Source organism: Balaenoptera musculus, chromosome 14, assembly GCF_009873245.2.
Source record: "Balaenoptera musculus isolate JJ_BM4_2016_0621 chromosome 14, mBalMus1.pri.v3, whole genome shotgun sequence".
Classification (NCBI taxonomy): Eukaryota; Metazoa; Chordata; class Mammalia; order Artiodactyla; family Balaenopteridae; genus Balaenoptera; species Balaenoptera musculus.
Genome location: NC_045798.1, coordinates 22881282 through 22904090, shown reverse-complemented (window position 1 = coordinate 22904090; position 22809 = coordinate 22881282). Strand labels below are relative to the sequence as shown.

General features: G+C 37.1%; 1 protein-coding gene across 3 annotated transcripts in view; it reads right to left on the bottom strand.

Moving 5' to 3' along the window:
* TTC28 (tetratricopeptide repeat domain 28) overlaps positions 1–22809 on the bottom strand; it is a 651841-nt gene that overhangs the window by 536923 nt on the left and 92109 nt on the right. For all 3 annotated transcript variants that reach the window (XM_036874395.1, XM_036874394.1, XM_036874393.1), the window contains exon 2: positions 7273–7551. In XM_036874395.1, coding sequence (XP_036730290.1) covers positions 7273–7551 — 279 coding nt within the window. The remainder of the gene's footprint in view (positions 1–7272; positions 7552–22809) is intronic.

The window sequence follows — 22809 nt, the reverse complement described above, 5'->3', positions numbered from 1 at the left end:
TTCACAGAAGCTCAATGTAGCTTCCAGGAAAAAGTAAGAGTTGACCGCCATAAAAAAGAATGAAGTAATGCCATTTGCAGCAACCAAGGCTGGACCTAGAGATTATCATGTTAAGTGAAGTAAGTCAGACAGGGAAAGACAAATATCATATATCACTTACATGTGGAATCTAAAAAAATGACACAAATGAACTTACAAAAGAGAAATAGACTCACAGACATAGAAAACAAACTTATGGTTACCAAAGGGGATAGCAGGGGGGAATGGGGGATAAATGAGGAGTTTGGGATTAACGTATATATACTACTATATATAAAAGAGGTAAACAACAAGGATTTACTGTATAGCACAGGGAACTATACTCAATATCTTGTAGTAACCTATAATGGAAAAGAATCTGAAACAGAATATATGAATATCTATATATACATATGTGTGTATATAAATATAACTGAATCACTTTTCTGTACACTTGAAACTGACACAGCATTGTAAATTAACTATACTTAAATTTAAAAAAAAAAAAAAAAAGTAAGAGTCTGGACCTATCCTATGTAGCCCAATAATAGTGGGAGCAGGGAAGAAAACTCCAGGCACAGAGCTTGACATAAACAAGAAGTAAGAAGAAAAAGGAAAAGACTGGACCAACAAGAGCAGGTTTATCAGCAGAGTAGCAAGAAAAAAACGGGGAAATGTGACCACTTGTGCAGAGTCTTGAATATCAGGCCAATTGGCAATATGAACAGAAAGTTTTTGATGAGAAACCTGTTACAATAAAAGCTTATCACAACAAAATAAGAATGAAACTATAAGAACCTAGACTATAATACTAACTATGGAAATAAACTGTATAAGATATATATGAAATATATTTAAAAAAGAATGCAGGGCTTCCCTGGTGGCGCAGTGGTTGAGAATCTGCCTGCCAATGCAGGGCACACGGGTTCGAGCCCTGGTCTGGGAAGATCCCACATGCCGCGGAGTGGCTAGGCCCGTGAGCCACAACTACTGAGCCTGCGCATCTGGAGCCTGTGCTCCGCAACAAGAGAGGCCACGATAGTGAGAGGCCCGGGCACCGCGATGAAGAGTGGCCCCCGCTTGCCACAACTAGAGGAAGCCCTCGCACAGAAACGAAGACCCACCACAGCCATAAATAAATAAATTAATTAAAAAAAAAAAAAAAGAAAGCAGAGGGGTTATTGACCAATTTGATAGAAAGAATTAAAAAGGAAAAAGAGATAAATAACCTAAATGTATGAGACCAGGTAACTAGGAACAATGACCCCAATGACAAAATTCAAAACAACAAGAAAGCCACCTTGTCCAAAGAAGCAAGATGAGTTTGTTGGGGGGATCCACTGACCATGAGGAACCTTAGATCACAGAAAAGATGTCACTTCTGCTTCCAGTAATGACTGAGCAAGATCCTAGTGGATCCACTCCCACATAGAAAACAACTATAAAATCTAGACATAATACAAAAAGAAGCTACCTGAAAGCACTGGAGAGTAACAAGAAGCAGGCAGATTCCGGAGGAAGGAAGCTGTGAAATGACTTTCCATTTTCAGGGTGCAGAGATGAGGTGCTGACTGCAGGTCAGCAGGGCAACAGGAGTGCTGTCTTTCTGGTCTGTGGAATCAGAATATTGAAGCACAGGAAATCATAGTCTTTGGCCAAGGAGGAAGGGGATTCCAGAAGGAAAAGAACCAGAAAAGGGATATACAAATTCTGTCTTCCAACATCTTTGGATAACCCTTGAATTAACATGTATGAAACAAATTCAAAGCAGTTCAACTAAAGACAAAATATCTGTACTGAAGCTGGAGCTTCAACTCAAGAAATAAAGTATGCAATTCTATTCTGACCAAGAGAATTACTGGCCAAACAACTTCAACAACCACAGAAAACAATGGAAAACTTTCTCAAGAAAAAAAATCAATTCAAAAAGTATTCACATAAACCAACAAATAGTCAGAAAAGAGTAACAGAGGAACAAAAACAGAGAAGACAAACAAATAAAATGGCAGAGGCAAAATCAACAGCATTGATAATCATGCTAAATGTTAATGGACAAAGATCCAATTAAGAGACAGAGGCTTCCAAAACTGATTTAAAAAGCAAGACACAATTATATGCTGCCCAAAAGAGATGAATTTTAAATGTAAAGGCCCAGAGAGACTGAAAATATATGGATAGAAAAAGATACATAATGCAAGAAGTAAGCAGAAGATGGCTAGAGTGGCTATATTATATCAGACAAAACAGATTTTAGGACAAAAATTAGTACCAGAGATAAAGAGGGACCTTGCATAATGATAAAAGGATCAATAAGACATAATAATAATAAAAGCGTATATGTTAATAATAGAGCTTCAAAAATCATGGAGCAAAATTTGACAATATTAAAGGGGAAAATCACCAATTCCAAAATCTTAATTGGAAGAAAAAGGAAAAGACTGGACCAACAAGAGCAGGTTTATCAGCAGAGTAGCAAGAAAAAAATGGGGAAATGTGACCACTTGTGCAGAGTCTTGAATATCAGGCCAATTGGCAATATGGAACAACAGAAAGCTTTTGATGAGAAAACTGTTACAATAAAAGTTTATTACGCCAAAATAAGAATGAAACTATTTATTTTATGAATAAAGTGAAACTATTTATCTTTATTTCAGCAATTGATGGAATAACTAGACAAATGTCAGTCAGCAAAGACAAAGAAGATATGAACAACACTATCAACCACCTTGACCAAGTTGATATCCATAGACTTATACCTCACAACTGCAAAATACCCATTCTTTTCAATTGCTCATAGTAGGTTCACCAAGATAAATCATATGTTGGCCATGAAACAAGCCTCAGTAAATTGAAAAGCAGTAACATCATACCAAGTATGTTCTTTAACCACAATGGAACCAGGTTAGATATCAATAATAAGATAACTTTAAAAAAACCCCAAGTATTAGGAAATTAAGTAACGAACTTTAATAAACTCATGGATGAAAGAAGTAATCATAAGGAAAATTAGAAAATATTCTTAACTGAATGATAATGAAAACATAACATGTCAAAATTTGTGGGATACAGCAAAAGCAGTGATTGGAGAGAACATTTTAGCTTTAAATGATTACATTAAAAAAGAAGAAAGATTTAAAATCAATGGCCTAACCTCCCATCTCAGGAAATGAAAAGGAGAGCAAATTAAATGTAAAATAATTAGAAAGAAGAACATAATAAAGAGCAGAAATTGATTAAAGAGAAAATGTACAACACTGAAAATCAATAAACCCAACAACTGATCGTCTAGAAATAAAATTGATAAACATCTGGGCAGACTAATGAGACAAAAGAGAGAAAATGCAAATTAACAATAGCAAGAATGAAAGAAAGGACATCATTATAGATCCTACAGAAATGAAAAGGATAATAAAGGAATGTTATTAACAACTTCATGCCAATAAATCTGCAACCTAGATTAAATGTAAAAATTAACTGAAAGAAACAAAATACCAAAACTAATCTAACAATTAGAAAACTTGAATGGCCTCATATCAATCAAAGAAATTGAATTCATAATTAAAATCTTCCCACAAAGAAAAGTCCACGTAAACATGACTTGACTGGTCGATTCTATCAAATACTTAAGGACAAAACAATGCCAATTCTACATAAATTTTTTTCAGAAAACACAAGAAGAGGGAACACTTCACAGCTCATTGTATGAGGCCAGTATCACTTTGATACCAAAACCAGCAAAGACATCATGAGAAAAGAAAACATAGATCAATATCCCTCATAAACACAGATGCAAAAATTCTTAACAAAATTACAGCAAATCAAATTTGACAATATATAAAAGTGATAATACATAATGACTAAGTGGTATGTATCCCATGAATGCAAGGTTGACTTAACATCCCAAAACAAAATCAATTTAATTTACCACATTAACACACTAAATGAGAAAAAATATGTATTATAATTTCAATAGATGAAGAAAAATTTTGACAAAATTCAACACTCAATTGTAATAGGAATTGAAGGGAATATCCTCCACCTGATTAAGGGCATCATCATCAACAATAAAAAGCTCACTACTTTTGCACTAAGATCAGGAATGAGTAAAGGAAGTTTGCTCTCACCATTTCTATGCATAATTGTAGTGGATATCCTAACCAGTACAATGAAGCAAGAAAAAGAAATAAAAGGCATATGCCAAAAAAAAAAAAAAAGAAGAAGTAGAAATGTCATTACCTGCAGATGACATGATCATGTACAGAAAAGATCCTAAGGGATCTGTAAAAAGTCCTACTAGAACTTAAAAGAAAACTCAACAGGGTCACATGACACAAAGTAAAAAAATACATTTTTTTCTATAGACTAGCAATTAAAAATTAGAAAATGAAAAATTTTAAATCCATTTATAATAGCATCAAAAAACAAAATACTTAGGAATAAATTTAATAAAAGATGTGCAAGACCTGAAAGCTACAAAAATTTGTAAAGGGAAATAAAAGAAAAACTAAATAAATGGAGAGATATACCATATTTATGGACTGGAATGTTGAGATAGCAATTCTCTCCAAATTAAAAATTCAGTGCAATCCCACTAGTTTCCTAGTAGGTTTTTTGAAGAAATTGATAAGTTGATTTTACATTTATATAAAAATGCAAAGACAGAAGAGCAAAAACAACCTAGAAAAAGAAGAATAAAGCTAGAACACTCACAGTATCTGATGTTGAAACTTAAAATAAAACTACAGTAATCAAAATAGCATGGTTTTGATAAAGATAGATAATAAATCAATGGAACAAAATAGAGAGTCCAGTAAATACCCCAATACTTTTATGATCAAATGGTTTGTGACAAAGGTGCCAAAGATAATTCAATGGGGAAAGGACAGTCTTTTCAACAAATGTTGCTGGAACATGGTTATCTATATGGAAAATAAATAAACCTTGACCCTTACTTCATACAATACCCCAAAATTAACTTGAAATGAATCACAGACTTAAAGGCAGAAACTATAAAAATCCTGGAAGAAAAGATAAGAAAAACTTTATAACTTTGAGTAAGACAAATATTTCTTAAACAGGACACAGAAAGAATGAACATATACAGACAACAGCTAAGAGGCAGTTGTACATAAGGTATCATAATGGGACTGGGCTTATTCTTTTCTGCGGGTGGGGGGGCTCTCATAGTGCTTTTGCTCATACTTCTTTTGCAGCCCATATAACATCAAAATCATTCTTTCATTCAGACAAAATAAATGTGAATAAAAACTCTCCAACCAACCTCTGAAGCCCTTGCATCTTAATATAAAAAATTAACTTTTACAGAGAGAGAGAGAAATTGGAAGGTATGTTTTACCACATCAAACTAGACAACAATGACATTTCAGAGAAAGATTTCAGAAAGGATCATAATGAAAAAGTCAGTTAGAAAAGTCAAAATTAAAAGGAATTGATAAAAATTTACCAGGCATATTTCATGACAGAGAGTATAAATGAACTTTCTTTTACATAATGAGTATATTCCCAGAAAAGTAAGTATAAAAGCAAGTTTTATAAAATGCAACTTTTTATGCAGTAGTAATTTCTTTATAAATTAATTTTATTATGAATCATATTATACAGAAAGACCCTTCATGATTTCAATAACAAACCCTAATTTATATTTTGTATAATTCTAAATGTTCCTAAGTTAGATTGCTTAAAGCCAAATATGGAGTTGAAATATTAATGCAAATTATAAATATACAATAAATTTACTTATCATAAGGGAAAAAAATCAGAGACTAAAACTTGAAATTATCAAAAAAGGTTGATTTTTCATCTATAATCATAAAAGTGCAACTTTTCAGCCATTTTCTGTGTAAAAATCACAAGAGGTTGACAAGAGAAAGTAGAAATGACATAGAAAAAGGAAAAAGATAAAAGTTTATAGCTATTCACAAATATAAGAAGGACACAAGTTAAGTGGACCACAATAAAAAAGGAATGAAGATATCTGATCTGAAATTTAAGCTCTCTGTATTTATCAGGCTCATTACATCAATCACAGGCTTAAAAAAAAAAAAAAGAAAGAAAGAAAGAAAGAAAGAAAAAGAGAAGACACAGGCCAAGCCTTGCTAGAATAATTTACTAATTTGAACATTTAATAAAAATGCACAATCATAGCTATTATACACCAAACACCAAGTATGTACAAGTAACATATTATCTCTAACTCTTAAATAACCTTACAAGATAGGTATTATCATCCCATTTATCTTAACCCCAGAGAGGTTAAGAGATTTATCCAAAACCATATTGTCATTAATAGAAGAGAAGGAATTTGAACCTAGGTCTGTCCTTTGAAAACAGCAATCTAACTCCCGAATGTTGGCATACAACAGTTTTTTAAAACAGATTTTGTTTCATTTACAATGATTATACGTATAAGAGAAATCCTTTAGGGAATTACAGAATACTAAACAACTCATAAGGTAGCAGCAATACTAGAAATTCCACTGAATGAGGCCAAAAATACCTACCAGAATTAAGGTAGAAAGCTATGACTATGACATATTATTAAGACAGTAAGAATCTTTTTTAAACTTCTAGGAAATTTCCATTAACCTTTGTTAACCCAACAGAAAGCCAAAAATAGGATGAAATGGTTTTGTGGTTCAATAAAAAAAAAATCTCAACACTTCAAGTCACATCTTAAGAAATCATTTCTAAAATAAACTGGGGGTTAGGAGGTGAAGAGGCACAATGAAAATAAAGTATATACAAAACAAAGATAACAACTCAAGACTTAAACTATTCAAGGGAAAATAGATAATTACAATGATTTATTAGGAAAAAAAAAGTTTATCTGATTAAATACCATTCTGAAAATAAGCAGTCATTGACAGGGAATAAAATTATTTAAAATTGAAGGAAAAAAACACGATCATAATACTCCATCTAAAATATCTGTGCAAAGAAGGGGTGTCCAAAGCCTATAGAAATAAATAGAACCCATTCTATCAAGAAACTGAGTGAAAATAAAATTTACATCTCAAACATACAGGAAAAGAATTAAACTTAGACAAGGAAAGCATACTTCCAAAGCATAAAAAAAGGAAGCTATTCACTAGTGTACCAGCTCAATGAAGCCATTCCACATCTTGCTGAAGTACAGACTATTAAAAAATTAATAACTGCACTCAGTCAATAAAGTGTTACATTAAAATAAGAAATCAGCACAAAAGAGTCCGTGAAAGTAAATGAAATTTCTACCTTTGGCCATTTGGGATTGAGAAGTCGGGCTTTGATTGCATCGTCCAGAGCCTTGTCATACTGCTGGATTTTCATATAGGCTGCAGATCTATTGCTGTATAAGATGCAGTTCTGAGGGTCAACAGCTAGGGCTTCATTGTACAGAACAATAGCTGTGTGGAAATCTCCATCATGACAGGCCTGATTACTCTGACGAACTTTCTCAACAAATTCAGCTTTGCTCAGCACTGGTCCATCAGGACTTCTCCGGCCAACAGTCTTAGCACCAAAGAGAGGAATCTACAAACAAAGAAACTTTGTGAGACAAAGTTTAGATAATCCAGAGAGGTTCCTTGTCTGAATTTCAAGAGAACATGGACATTCTTCATAGTCTGCTTTATATTATAGTTAACTTTTGTGCCGTGAAAGACAATAAACTTTCCAAGAACAGCCAACATAGTACCTTACATACAAATGTATCACTATATATGTATGTGTGTTCATATATATACATATAGTTATAAACATACATATTTATACATGTATATATTTTTGATTGAGAGAATGAATGAATAAATGCAAAAACGTACTCAGGCTTTCCCTTGGCAATCTAAAGTTATACTAAGAAAAAAACCAAAAGGGACTTCCCTAGTGGCGCAGTGGTTAAGAATCTGCTTCCCGCAATGGTTAAGAATCCCCCTACCAAGGCAGGGGGCACAGGTTCAATCCCTGGTCCGGGAAGATCTCACATGTCACGGAGCAACTAAGCCCGTGCGCCACAAGTACTGAGCCTGTGCTCTAGAGCCCGTGAGCCACAGCTACTGAAGCCCACGTGCCTAGAGCCCGTGCTCCGCAATAAGAGAAGCCACCGCAATGAGAAGCCTGTGCATCGCAAAGATGCAACGAGAAGCCCCCGCTCGCCACAACTGGAGAAAGCCCGCGCAGCAACGAAGACCCAACGCAGCCAAAATAAATAAAATTAAAATTAATTAATTAATTAAAAATAAAATCTGCCTGCTAATGCTGGGGACACGGATTTGAGCCCTGGTCCAGGAAGATCCCACATGCCGCGGAGCAACTACTGAGCGCCACAATTACTGAGCCTGCGTTCTAGAGCCTGCGAGCCACAACTACTGAGCCCATGTGCCCCAACTACTGAAGCCCGCATGCTTAGAGCCCATGTTCCACAACATGAGAAGCCACCGCAATGAGAAGCCCATGCACCACAATGAAGAGTAGCCCCCGCTCGCCACAACTAGAGAAAGCCCGCACACAGCAACAAAGACCCAATGCAGCCAAAAATAAATAAATAAATTTAGAAAAAAAGAAACAAACCAAAATACAAACCTATGCAGACAATATGATCTCAATTATGTGAAGATGGTTGCACTTAAGAAATTAATGAAAGGAACAAGATCAAAATATTAACTATGCTGAAGACCTAAATAGACGTTTCTCCAAAGAAGACATACAGATGGCCAAGAAGCACATGAAAAGCGGCTCAGCATCACTAATTATTAGAGAAATGTAAATCAAAACTACAATGAGGTATCACTTCACACCAGTCAGAATGGGCTTCATCAGAAAATCTACAAACAGGGACTTCCCTGGTGGTGCAGTGGTTAAGAATCCACCTGCCAATGCAAGGGACAGAGGTTCGAGCCCGGTCGAGGAGGATCCCACATGCCGCGGAGCAACTAAGCCTGTGCTCCACAACTACTGAGCCTGTGCTCTAGAGCCCGCGAGCCACAACTACTGACCCTGCATGCCACAACCACTAAAGCCCACGCGCCTAGAGCCCATACTCCTCAACAGGAGAAGCCACCGCAATGAGAAGCCCTCGCACCACAATGAAGAGTAGCCCCCACTCGCCGCAACTGGAGAAGGCCCGTGCGCAGCAACAAAGACCCAACGCAGAAAAAAGTAAAATAAATTAATTAATTTTTTAAAAATCTACAGGGGCTTCCCTGGTGGCGCAGTGGTTGAGAATCTGCCTGCCAATGCAGGGGACACGGGTTCGAGCCCTGGTCTGGGAAGATCCCACATGCCATGGAGCAACTAGTGCCCGTGAGCCACAATTACTGAGCCTGCGCGTCTGGAGCCTGTGCTCCGCAACAAGAGAGGCCACGATAGTGAGAGGCCCACGCACCGCGATGAAGAGTGGCCCCCACTCTCTGCAACTAGAGAAAGCCCTCGCACAGAAACGAAGACCCAACACAACCAAAAATAAATAAATAAATAAGCCTACACCTTAAAAAAAAAAAAATCTACAAACAATAAATGCTGGAGAGGGTGTGGAGAAAAGGGAACCCTCTTGCACTGTCGGTGGGAATGTAAATTGATACAGCCACTATGGAGAACAATATGGAGGTTCCTTAGAAAACTAAAAATAGAATTACCATATGACCCAGCAATCCCACTACTGGGCATATACCCAGAGAAAACCATAATTCAAAAAGACACATGCACCCCAATGTTCACGGCAGCGCTACTTACAATAGCCAGGTCATGGAAGCAACCTAAATGCCACTGACAGATGAATGGATAAAAAAGATGTGGTACATATATACAATGGAATATTACTCAGCCATAAAAAGGAACGAAATTGGGTCATTTGTAGAGACGTGGATGGACCTAGAGACTGTCATACAGACTTAAGTAAGTCAGAAAGAGAAAAACAAATATCATATATTAACACATATTTGTGGAATCTAGAAAAATGGTACAGATGAACCTGTTTGCAAGGCAGAAATAGAGACAAAGACATAGAGAACAAACGCATGGACACCAAGGCAAGAAATGGGGGGTGGGATGAACTGGGAGATTGGGATTGACATGTATACTCTAATAGGTATAAAATAGATAACTAATGAGAACCTGCTGTATAGCACAGGGAACTCTACTTAGTGCTCTGCGGTGACCTAAATGGGAAGGAAATCCAAAAAAGAGGGGATATATGTATACATATGGCTGATTCACTTTGCTGTACAGTAGAAACTAACACAACACTGTAAAACAACTATACCCCAATTAAAAATATATATATATGTAAACTATGCTAAGTTATCTTTGGATATAAGATTGTGAGTTATTTTCTTAAAATTTTCTCTTACCCAAATGTTGGGCAATAAGCATACATAAGTTTTAAATTTTAAAAAAATAAAACTTTTTAAAAATAAATTTTCATGTACCAATGAATTTTTTTAGACTGGCAAATTTGCTAACTATAATTTTGCTACTACCATGGAATTTCAAAGACAAACATCAGAGATAAACCCACACACATATGGTCACCTTATCTTTGATAAAGGAGGCAAGCATATACAGTGGAGAAAAGACAGCCTCTTCAATAAGTGGTGCTGGGAAAACTGGACAGGTACATGTAAAAGTATGAAATTAGAACACTCCCTGACACCATGCACAAAAATAAACTCAAAATGGATTAAAGACCTAAGTGTAAGGGCAGACACTATCAAACTCTTAGAGGAAAACATAGGCAGAACACTCTATGACATACATCACAGCAAGATTCTTTTTGACCCAGCTCCCAGAGAAATGGAAATAAGAACACAAATAAACAAATGGGACCTAATGAAACTTAAAAGCTTTTGCACAGCAAAGGAAACCATAAACAAGACCAAAAGACAACCATCAGAATGGGAGAAAATATTTGCAAATGAAGCAACTGACAAAGGATTAATCTCCAAGATTTACAAGCAGCTCATGCAGCTCAATAACAAAAAAACGAACAACCCAATCCAAAAATGGGCAGAAGACCTAAATAGACATTTCTCCAAAGAAGATATACAGATGGCCTACAGACACATGAAAGAATGCTCAACATCATTAATCATTAGAGAAATGCAAATCAAAACTACAATGAGATATCATCTCACACTGGTCAGAATGGCCATCATCAAAAAATCTAGAAACAATAAATGCTGGAGAGGGTGTGGAGGAAAGGGAACACTCTTGCACTGTTGGTGGGAATGTAAATTGATACAGCCACTATGGAGAACAGTATGGAGGTTCCTTAAAAGACTACAAATAGAACTACCATACGACCCAGCAATCCCACTACTGGGCATATACCCTGAGAAAACCATAGGTCAAAAAGTGTCATGTACCACAATGTTCATTGCAGCTCTATTTACAATAGCCAGGACATGGAAGCAACCTAAATGCCCATCGACAGACGAATGGATAAAGAAGATGTGGCACATATATACAATGGAATATTACTCAGCCATAAAAAGAAATGAAATGGAGGTATTTGTAATGAGGTGGATGGAGTTAGAGTCTGTCATACAGAGTGAAGTAAGTCAGAAAGAGAAAAACAAATACAGTATGCTAACACATATATACGGAATCTAAGGAAAAAAAAAAAAGGCCATGAAGAACCTAGTGGCAAGACGGGAATAAAGACACAGACCTACTAGAGAATGGACTTGAGGATATGGGGAGGGGGTGGGGTGAGATGTGACAGGGTAAGAGAGTGTCATGGACATATATACACTACCAAATGTAAAATAGATAGCTAGTGGGAAGCAGCCGCATAGCACAGGAAGATCAGCTCGGTGCTTTGTGACCACCTAGAGGGGTGGGATGGGGAGGGTGGGAGGGAGGGAGATGCAAGAGGGAAGAGAAATGGGAACATATTGTATATGTATAACTGATTCACTTTGTTATAAAGCAGAAGCTAACACAGCATTGTAAGGCAATTATACTTCAATAAAGATGTTTAAAAAAAAAAAAAAAAAAGACAAACATCAGTTTTTGGAGATTACCAAAAAGAAAAAAAATAATCTGCTGTAAATTGTATCTTGGCAATTTAAGACCTGTCTTTGATGTTGATTTTTCCAAATCACTAAGTTTTCTATGATTTTATAGCAGTGACTTTAAAATGAAAGGGAGTGAATGAGTCAAATGTTACTCATTTTTAAAACAGGAAAATTATAAACTGCATTAGAGTCCCGAGGATAGAAGCTTAAGACAGCAGTATCAAGAGAGACAGCTTGCAATTTCAAGCAGGCTTGCCCTAAGTGAAATTACAACAAAAAGTGTGATTTCCTTCCCCTTGTCTTCCTTTAAGACTCAGTCCAGTCCTTCTATTCAAAAGTGCATAATCTTTCTTTTCTTTTTTTTTTTTTTTGGCTGCATTGGGTCTTTTTTGCTGCGCTCGATCTTTCTCTAGGTGCGGCAAGCGGGGGCTACTCTTTGTTGCGGTGCGCAGGCTTCTCATTGCGGTGGCTTCTCTTGTTGTGGAGCACGGGCTGCAGGTGCGCGGGCTTCAGTAGTTGTGGCACGCAGGCTCAGTAGTTGTGGCTCGTGGGCTCTAGAGCACAGGCTCAGTAGTTGTGGCGCACGGGCTTAGTTGCTCTGCAGCATGTGGGATCTTCCCGGACCAGGGGTCGAACCCATGTCCCCTGCATTGGCAGGCGGATTCTTAACCACTGCAAAACGTGGATAGATCTAATATGTGACACATCAACATGCACAAAAGTAATAGATTCCTCACAGAGGTATTTGCATTAAAAAGAGCAGACTTCACAGAGAGCAGGAAGAAGGCAGAGCTAATCTAAGCTAAACACAGGCAACCAGATTTTTTCCTCTGCTTATAGGGATATCATAGCCTAGATTTCCAGGACAATTTAAAATATCCTAGAAGTTTCAAATATCAGTGCCCAAGTTATATCCTTCAACTACCTCATACTAGAAGTAACCAATAATGTACTCTAGTTAGGGTTTTGTTTTTTGTTTTTTATTTTTAATTATGATCATGAAGCATATTGCTTGAAAGTGAATGGACTATGGAACATTTACCAAACAACCAGGATTTTCCTAAACAGCCTTGATGTTTATTTATTTCATCCACATCATCAAACTAATATGTAAGACAGTGACAATGTATAAGACTGATTTCATTTTGGAAAATACAGTCATCATGACTCTACTTAAAGGCAGTACTAGCCATAAGTCATAGAAACAAATTCTACATTTGAAAATTCAGGGGTACAACATAAAAATAGCAATAGCAGCCTTTAAAAGTAAAATCGTTAGGTTCACAGGTAGCCTAAAAGTGAAAAAGACATGATCCTACTATTACAGCATTCCCTGCTTCACAGGGTAATTTGGTTCAATGCCAAAACAGATAAGAATCAAATTAAGAAAAGAAAGAGTCTGCATTCTATTACCTCCATATACAGTAACACGAAGTAACATTTTCCAAAACACATTCCAAGGAACCCTAGGTCCTCAGGAGACTAGGATGAACAAAGTTAAATTAAGTTTCTTATTTAGTGGAAGACCTCTAAGAGCTTCTATTTTGCACACTGTGAATCTGAGAGAAGAGATACCATACATTATGAGATCAAAGTATCTTTTTGGTGGAGTACCTAGCTGGACCAGAAAATGCTTGAAACACTGGTGTAAACTATTAAATATAAGGCCTCTGAGAGCAAAGAAAAACGCCATGGAAAAGTCAATGCTAGTGCAGAAAGATTATAAATACTAGAGGAGAACTCCAACACCATCATCACCACCAAGTACCCACAAATTTAAGAGAAAATGCACTCTAGTTAAGTGTCCATAGAAGTACCTAATTTGTCAAAATATGCCTGTATCTACTCAGCTGGTTACAATGTGGTCCTTAGGAGGCTAAGAAATAGCCATTTTTGTGTATGGTTTTTAAAAAGGGATATAATTTGCCTAGTCCTTCTCTATCTTCTCGGCAATTGATAAACTTGGCAATACAGAGAGATTAAAAAAAGACTTGCATGTATTTCTCAGATTATATATATATAGTACTTGGAACAAGCAGCCATATTAAATTCATAGACTATTAGGGTGAATATACAGTACTACTTAAGGAGACAAAGAAAAATAAAATTCTGAAATACTCATTTAATTCCTCTGATATTCTTTCTTTCCACATATATTTCATATAGGTATAGTTTATGGATGTCAACATACATTAACATTGTTGATATTTTCTTCTGACCCTCTGACAAATTCATCTTAAAAGGCTAGAAGGAGTGTCAATAACATATGGACCAGGGCTTCCCCGGTGGCACAGTGGTTAAGAATCCACCTGCCAATGCAGGGGACAAGGGTTCGAGCCCTGGTCCGGGAAGATCCCACACGTCACGGAGCAACTAAGCCCATGCACCACAACTACTGAGCCTGCGCTCTAGAGTCGGTGAGCCACAACTACTGAAGCCCGTGCGCCACAACTATTGAAGCCCGCGTGCCTAGAGCCCGTGCTCCGCAACAAGAGAAGCCACCGCAATGAGAAGCCCACGCACTGCAACAAAGAGTAGCCTCCGCTCGCCGCAACTAGAGAAAGCCCGCACGCAGCAATGAAGACCCAATGCAGCCAAAAATAAATAAATAAATTTAAAAGAATAAATTATTTAAAAAAAGAAAAATATTTATCATCCTTTATATTAAAAAACTATAGGGGAATCAAAGAATTAACTGTTTAAGATAAGATAAAATTATAAAAGTACTAAAAGGAAACAGAATTTTTTACCATGTAAACTGAGGAAGGCATTTCTAAGTACAACATAAAACCTAAAAACATAATAGAAAACACTGATAAATCTGACAACATAAAAGTTTTAAATATCTGCATAGAAAAAATAATTTTTAATTAAGCAAAAAGATAAGTCACAAATCAGTAAAAAAAATAAATAAATAAAACTATTTGTAACACACGATAAAAAGCTAATTTGCTTACTATATAAAAATCTCCTACAAATAAATCAGAAAAAAAATCTAGTGGAGGACTTCCCTGGTGGCACAGTGGTTAAGAATCCGCCTGCCAATGCAGGGGACACTGATTGGAGCCCTGGTCTGGGAAGATCCCACATGCAACGGAGCAACTAAGCTCATGCACCACAACTACTGAGCCTGTGCTCTAGAGCCCGCGAGCCACAACTACTGAGCCTGCGTGCCACAACTACCGAAGCCCACACACCTACAGCCCGTGCTCCACAACAAGAGAAGCCACCGCAATGAGAAGCCCGCGCACCATGACGAAGAGTAGCCCCCACTCACCGCAACTAGAGAAACCCTGCACATAGCAACGAAGACCCAACACAGCCATAAATAAATAAATAAATAAATAAATAAATAAATAAATAAATAAATAAATAAAATTTTTAAAAATAAAACCTAGTGGAATAAATGAACAAAAAATATGCACAGACAGATCATGAGAAAGGAAATCTATATGGCTTTTAATCATATTTTTTAATGTGTGGTTTCTTTTATTTTAAAAGAAAATCAAACCTTGAAATATCATTTTTCACCTCTCATACTAATGGAAAAAAATTATCAGTACACTTTAATAAGGGAACAAAGAAAAAATTCCACCCATACATTGTTGGTGGAAGTGTAAGCTGATGTAATTATAGAACAATTTAGGAATACTTCTAAAAATGTAAAAGATACATACCCTTTGAATTCTAGAAATTTTTCCTACTTCTGGTAAATTAGCCTTCAGATACATTAACTTATGTAAACAAAGTTACATACACCAGGATATTCATAACAGCATCATTTGTATTAGCATGAGGTTAGAAATAACCACAATACTGGACAATAGGAAAATAGATAAATTAGTTTTAATAGATCCATATAATTGATACTATAAAGCCAGCCAAAAGAATGAGGTAGATTTTATATACTGATATGTAAAGTTAGAAAAAAATCAAGATGCAGAACAGAGAGGTAGGATATGTTACCTTCTATGAAATAAGTGGGAGGAATAATGCATATACATGTACATACACTTGCATACTTAAATATATTATGGATTAATTATGCCAGAAACAATATAAAAACCAGTAGAGTAACTGTCTCAAAAGAGAGTTGTTTGAGGACTGGAAGGCAGAGGTGGTAGAGAGACCAACTTTTCAATTTTGTACTGTCTGATATTTTACTATATGCATATATTACCTATTTTTTTAAAACATGAATAAAATCATTCTGAAAAGAGAGCATAGCTTACTTTTATATATCAGGGTATCCATATATGGTTGCAAAATCTGTTCACTTTCTAAGGGTATCTGGCTAAGAAGGTGAAAGGGAATTAAAAATCAGCCTTTGCACCCTGGCCCAGAACTACATAAGCCTAGAATGGAGGTACCATCTTCTTACAAAGTCACTCTCTACTCACCAAGCTATTCTTATGGCTAGGGAGTAGGCTCTTTCTTGAATTCACACAAAGGCCAAATATGGATAAGCTGCTATATATTAATTATGTATTTTTTTAAATAGATAAGACAAAATTCACTGGAGAATTGACCATATAATAAAAGAACTCAGTGTACATTCCAAAATATACGTAGAATATATAATCTATATTACATGATATATATGTATTATATATAAAATATATAATACATGAAGTTAAGAACTTTGTGGATGGGTTCGCAAGATTTGACCCACAAATGACAGAATAAACTGAAAGAAAAGTCCATAGAAAATACCCAAAATGAAATATACTCAAATAGAAAAAGGAAACGGGGAAAAATGATAGGTGCATAAGAGACAAGAGGAACATGCCAAAGAGGTCTAACACACATATAATTGGGATCCCAGAAGGAAAGAAAAGGGATTAGATGCAATATTTGAATACCTCATGACCAAGAATTTTCTAAAACTGATGAAAGACATCAACTCAGAATACTGAACCCACTGAACTTCATCCAACCTCAAGATATCACAAGGAAAACTAGACCAACACACATCACAGTCAAACCACTAAAAACCAAAAACAAAGAAAATGTTAAAGCAAACAAAGGAGAAAAAAAGACACATTACCTTCAAAGGGGCTACAAGCTGCAAACTCAACAGGAATGATGGAAGCTGAACTAGCAGCTAGCCTACAATTCTACACCCAGAGAAAATATTATTAAAAAATGAAGTGGAAATAGGATTGATCATACATTACTGGTGGAATTTAAAATGGTTCAGCCATTGTGGAAAACAGTTGGCAGGTCTTCAAAAAGTTAAACATAGAATTACCATATGACCCAGAAATTCCACTCCTGGGTATCTACCCAAACGAATTGAAAACGTATATCCACACAACAACATGTACACAAATGTTCATAGCAGCATTATTCATAATGGCCAAAAAGTATAACAACACAAATATCCATCAAATGATGAGTAAATAAACAAAATGTGGCATAGCCACACAATGGAACCAAAAAAAGGAACAAAACACTAATACACATGAGAATATGGATGAACCTTTAAAACACTATGCTAAGTGAAAGAAGCTAGAAACAAATGGCCACATTTGTATGACTCCATTTAGATTAAATGTCCATAGTAGGCAAATCCATAGAGGCAGAAAGCAAATTAGTGGTTGTCAAGGGCCAGAGATGGGGGAAATGGAACACCTAACAAGTACTGGATTTGTTTTTGGGGTGATGGAAATTTTCGGGATTAGACAGTGGTGATGGTTGTGAATATACTAAAATCCACTAAATTGTACAATTTTAAATGGTGAATTTTATGGTGTGTTAATTTTTTAAATGTAAAATAAATACTTGTTCAAACAAACAAACACTGAGGGAATTCATCAACATCAGGCCCACTCTAAAAGAAATACTAAAAGAAATACTGCAGGAAAACGATCTTAGACAGAAATATGGAAATGTAGAAAGGAAGGAATAATACTGGTAAAGGCAAATATATGAGTAAATATAAATGAACATCAGCTATACAAAATAGTAACTGTAATGTGAAGTTTAAGATACATATAAAACAGAGCCTGAACCAAGATGGCAGAGTAGAAGGACATGCTCTCACTCCCTCTTGTGAGAACACCAGAATCACAAGTAGCTGCTGGACAGTCATCAACAGGAAGACACTGGAAGTCACCAAAAAAGATACCCCACATCCAAAGAAAAAGGAGAAGCCACAATGAGACGGTAGGAGGGGCGCAATCACAGCCCTAGATACTGTTTTGATTCATAAAATATACATGTATTTAAAGGCAATAAGGGGCTTCCCTGGTGACACAGTGGTTAAGAATCCGCCTGCCAATGCAGGGGACACGGGTTCGAGCCCTGGTCCGGGAAGATGCCACATGCCACGGAGCAACTAAGCCCGTATGCCACAACTACTGAGCCCGTGTGCCACAACTACTGAAGCCTGCATGCCTAGAGCCTATGCTCTGCAACAAGAGAAGCCACCGCAATGAGAAGCCCATTGCACTACAAAGAAGAGTAGCCCCCACTCGTCGCAACTAGAGAAAGTCCACGCGCAGCAACGAAGACCCAATGTAGCAAAAAATTAAAATAAATTTTTTTAAATTAAAGTTAAAAAAAAACAGTATCTATACATATTTGAAAAAAAACAGAGGCATGTGTAAACAAGTTATTTTATTTACTCAGTCTACAGATGGTCTACATATGAATTGAACCATGACCTCCCTTAGAATCCACAAAACAGTAGGACGCAGTGATCTGGTAGGTTTCCTTGCTACAGAGAATAAAAGGTTATGCTGGTTAACCAATTCTGCTATCTGTTATCAGAAATAATGTCTTGATAGCAACTACTCTATTGTTTTTGCCAGACATCTTTCAAAAGGTGGTAGGCTTATACAAGCATACTTCGGTAACATTGCCGGTTCAGTTCCAGACCCCTGCAATAAATCAAATATCAGAACAAAGCGAGTCACATGAATTTTTTGGTTTCCCAGTGCGTTTAGAAGTCATGTTTACACTAAACTGTAGTCTATAAAGTGTGTAATAGGATTATGTCCAAAAATATATCTATATATACCTTAATTTAAAAATACTTTATTGCTAAAAAAGGTAACCATTGTCTGAGCCTTCACTGAGTGGTAATCTTTTTGCTGGTGGAGGGTCTTGCCTCAATGTTGACGGCTACTGACTGATCAGGGTGGTAGTTGCTGAAGGCTGGGGTGGCCATGACAGTTTCTGAAAATAAGACCACAGTGAAGGTTGCCTCATCAATTGACTCTTCCTTTCACGAACCATTTCTCTGTAGCACACAGTGCTGTTTGATAGCGTTTTACCCACAGCAGAACTGTCAAAATTGGAGTCAATCCTTTCAAACCCTGCTGCTGCTTTATCAACTAAGTTCATGTAATATTCTAAATCCTTTGTCACTTTCAACAACCTTCACAGCTTCTTCACCAGGAGTAGATTCCATCTCAAGAAACCACTTTCTTCACTCATTTATAAGAAGCACTCCTCATCTGTTAAAGTTTTATCATGAGATTGCTACAATCCAGTCACACCTTCAGGAGCCACTTCTAATTCTAGTTCTCTTGCTGTTTCTACCACATCTGCAGTTACTTCCTCCACTGAAGTCTTGAACCCCTCAAAGTCATCCACGTGGGTTGGAAGCAACTTATTCTAAACTTCTTTTAATGTTGATATTTTGACCTATTCCCACGAATCATGAATGTTCTTAATGGCATCCAGAATGCTGAATCCTTTCCAGAATGTTTTTCAATTTACTTTGCCCAGATCCATCATTAGAATCACCATCTATGGTGACTACAGCCTTACGAAATGTATTTCTTAAATAATAAGACCTAAAAGTCGAAATTACTCCTTGATCCATGGGCTGCAAAATGATGTTGTGTTAGCATGCATGAAAACAACACTAATCTCATTGTATATCTCCATCAGGGCGCTTGGGTGAACAGGTGCACTGTCAATGAGCAGTAATATCTTGAAAGGAATCTTTTTTTCTGAGCAGTAGGTCTCAACAGTGGGCTTAAAATATTCAGTAAACCGTGTTGTCAACAGATGTGCTGCCATCCAGGCAGAGTAGATTTAGCATAATTCCTAAGGGCCCTAGGATTTCTTGAATAGTAAATAGCATTGGCTTCAACTTAAAGTCACTAGCTGCATTAGCCCCTAATAAGAGTCAGCCTGTCCTTTGAAGCTTTAAAGTCAGGCACTGACTTCTCTCTAGCTATGAAAGGCCTAGATGGCATCTTCTTCCAAGAGAAGGCTGTTTCATCTACATTGAAAATCTACTGTTTAGTGTAGCCACATTCATTAATTATCTTAGCTAGATCTGGATAACTTGCAGAAGCTTCTACATCAGCACCTGCTGCTTCACCTTGCACTTTTATGTTATGGAGACAGCTTCTTTCCTTAAATTTCATGAGCCAACCTCTACTAGCTCAGACTTTACTTCTGCAGCTTCCTCATCTCTCTCAGCCTTCACAGAAGCAAAGAGAGTTAGGGCCTTACTCTGGATTAGGCTTTGGCTTAAGGGAATGCTGTGGCTAGCTTGATCTTCTATCCAGACCATTAAAACTTTCTTCATATCAGCAATAAGGCTGTTCCGCTTCCTGATCATTTGTGTATTCACTGGAGCAGCACTTTTAATTTCCTTCAAGAACTTTTCCTTTGCATTCACAACTTGGGCAACTGGCACAAGAGGCCTAGTTTTTAGCCTATCTCAGCTTTTGACATGCCTTCCTCACTAAGCTTAATCATTTCTAGCTTTCGATTTAAAGTGAAAGATTTACAACTCTTCCTTTGATTTGACCACTTAGAGGCAACCGAAGGGTTTATTCATTGGCCTAATTTCAATACTGTTGTGTCTCAGGAAATAGGGAGGCCCAAGGAGACAGAGATAGACAGGAGAACGGCCCGTGAGTGGAGCAGTCAGGACACACACAACATTTATCATTTAAGTTCGACATCTTATGTGGGCGCAATTCGTGGTGCCCCAAAACAATCACAATACTAACATCAAAGATCACTGATCACAGATCACCATAACAAATATAAAATTAATGAAAAATTTTGAAATATTGTGAGAATTACCAAAATGTGACACAGAGATACAAAGTGAGCAAATGCTGTTGGAAAAAAATGCCGCCGACAGACTTGCTCAATGCAGAATCGCCACAAACATTCAATTTGTAAAAAATGCAATATCTGCAAAGTGCAATAAAGTGAAGCACAGTAAAATGAGGTATGCCCATACTTTAGCCAATGACAAAACTGCCAATATTTATATTAAGAGTAGATGTGCTTAAATAACTCATGATTTTGAAATGTAGTGGAAGCAACATGGCTTTCTTACTTCCAGTGGAAATAAAATTTAAAATGGCCCCTATGTTCAGGAATTACTGGATGCAATACTTTTACCTACCACTTTAGCTATTATTAAGATTCCAGGGCATTCTAAACTTGACTCTCTGCAATTTAAGGGAAATCACCTTGCTGATATTTCTGCAAGGAAAGCTGCCCTTAAAGGAACCAACAATAACCAAACCTCTGTCATGGTTGAAAGGGATATTTCTCCAAATGATAACTTAGAAAAACTGGCTAGAGAAGCCCAACAATTGGCCTCAGGAAAAGAAAAACAAGATTGGAAACTCAACAACTGTTGACTTGATAAAAAGAGAAAGCTCTGGTTTGGACCAAATAACAACCAAGTCCTACCAGAGGCTCTAAAATTCCCAGTCCTCACCATTGTACACGCAATAAACCATTGGTCTACTGACAAAATGATAGCCTTTGTGAATCAGTATTGGTGAGAAAACATTAATAAGGCCACCAAAAGTGCCTACCTCACTTGTTCCATTTATCTGAAGTACAACCCAGGGAAGCCTGTTCGTACTGCTCTCAGACATTTTAAACTGTCTAATGGACCATTTGAGGTCTGGCAAACGGATTTCATACAACTTCCTCTGTCTCATGGATATAAATATGTTTTAGTTATGGTCTGTATGTTATCACACTGGACTGAAGGCTTCCCTGGCAGACAGGCTACTGCCTCCTTTATGGCTAAAAAGTCCTTTTGGAAAAAATTATCCCTACCTAGGGAACGCCTCTCAAACTTCATAGTGATCCAGGAACCCATTTAATGGCCAGGTACTTCAACAAGTCTGTGCAGTTTGGCCAGTTTTATAATACTTTCACTGTGCTTACCACCCTCAATCCTCTGCTTTAGTCAAATGCACTAAGGGCTTTATTAAGACTCAACTGGAAAAATCTGTAGAGGCTCTTCAAATACCTTAGCCAAAAGCATTGCCATTGGTCCTTTTAAATCTTAGATCCACCCCTTTTGGAATTCATAAACTCTTACCTTTGAGATAGTCACAGGATGCCTAATGCCCTTGGCTCCTGGTTCTTTTGATGCACAACTGATAAAAGGAGAGATACTCCAATACTGCAAAGGTATAATTGCTTGTATTAAAAATACCCATGCTGGGCTTCCCTGGTGGCTCAGTGGTTGAGAATCCACCTGCCAATGCAGGGGACACGGGTTTGATCCCTGGTCCAGGAAGATCCCACATGCCACGGAGCAACTAAGCCCATGTGCCACAATTACTGAGCCTGCGCTCTAGAGCCGGTAGGCCACAATTACTGAGCCTGTGTGCCGCAACTACTGAAGCCCACGTGCCTCGAGCCCATGCTCCGCACCAAGAAAAGCCACCGCAATGGGAAGCCCACGCACCGCAACGAAGAGTAGCCCCCGCTCACAGCAACTATAGAAAGCCCACGTGCAGCAACGAAGATCCAATGCAGCCAAAAA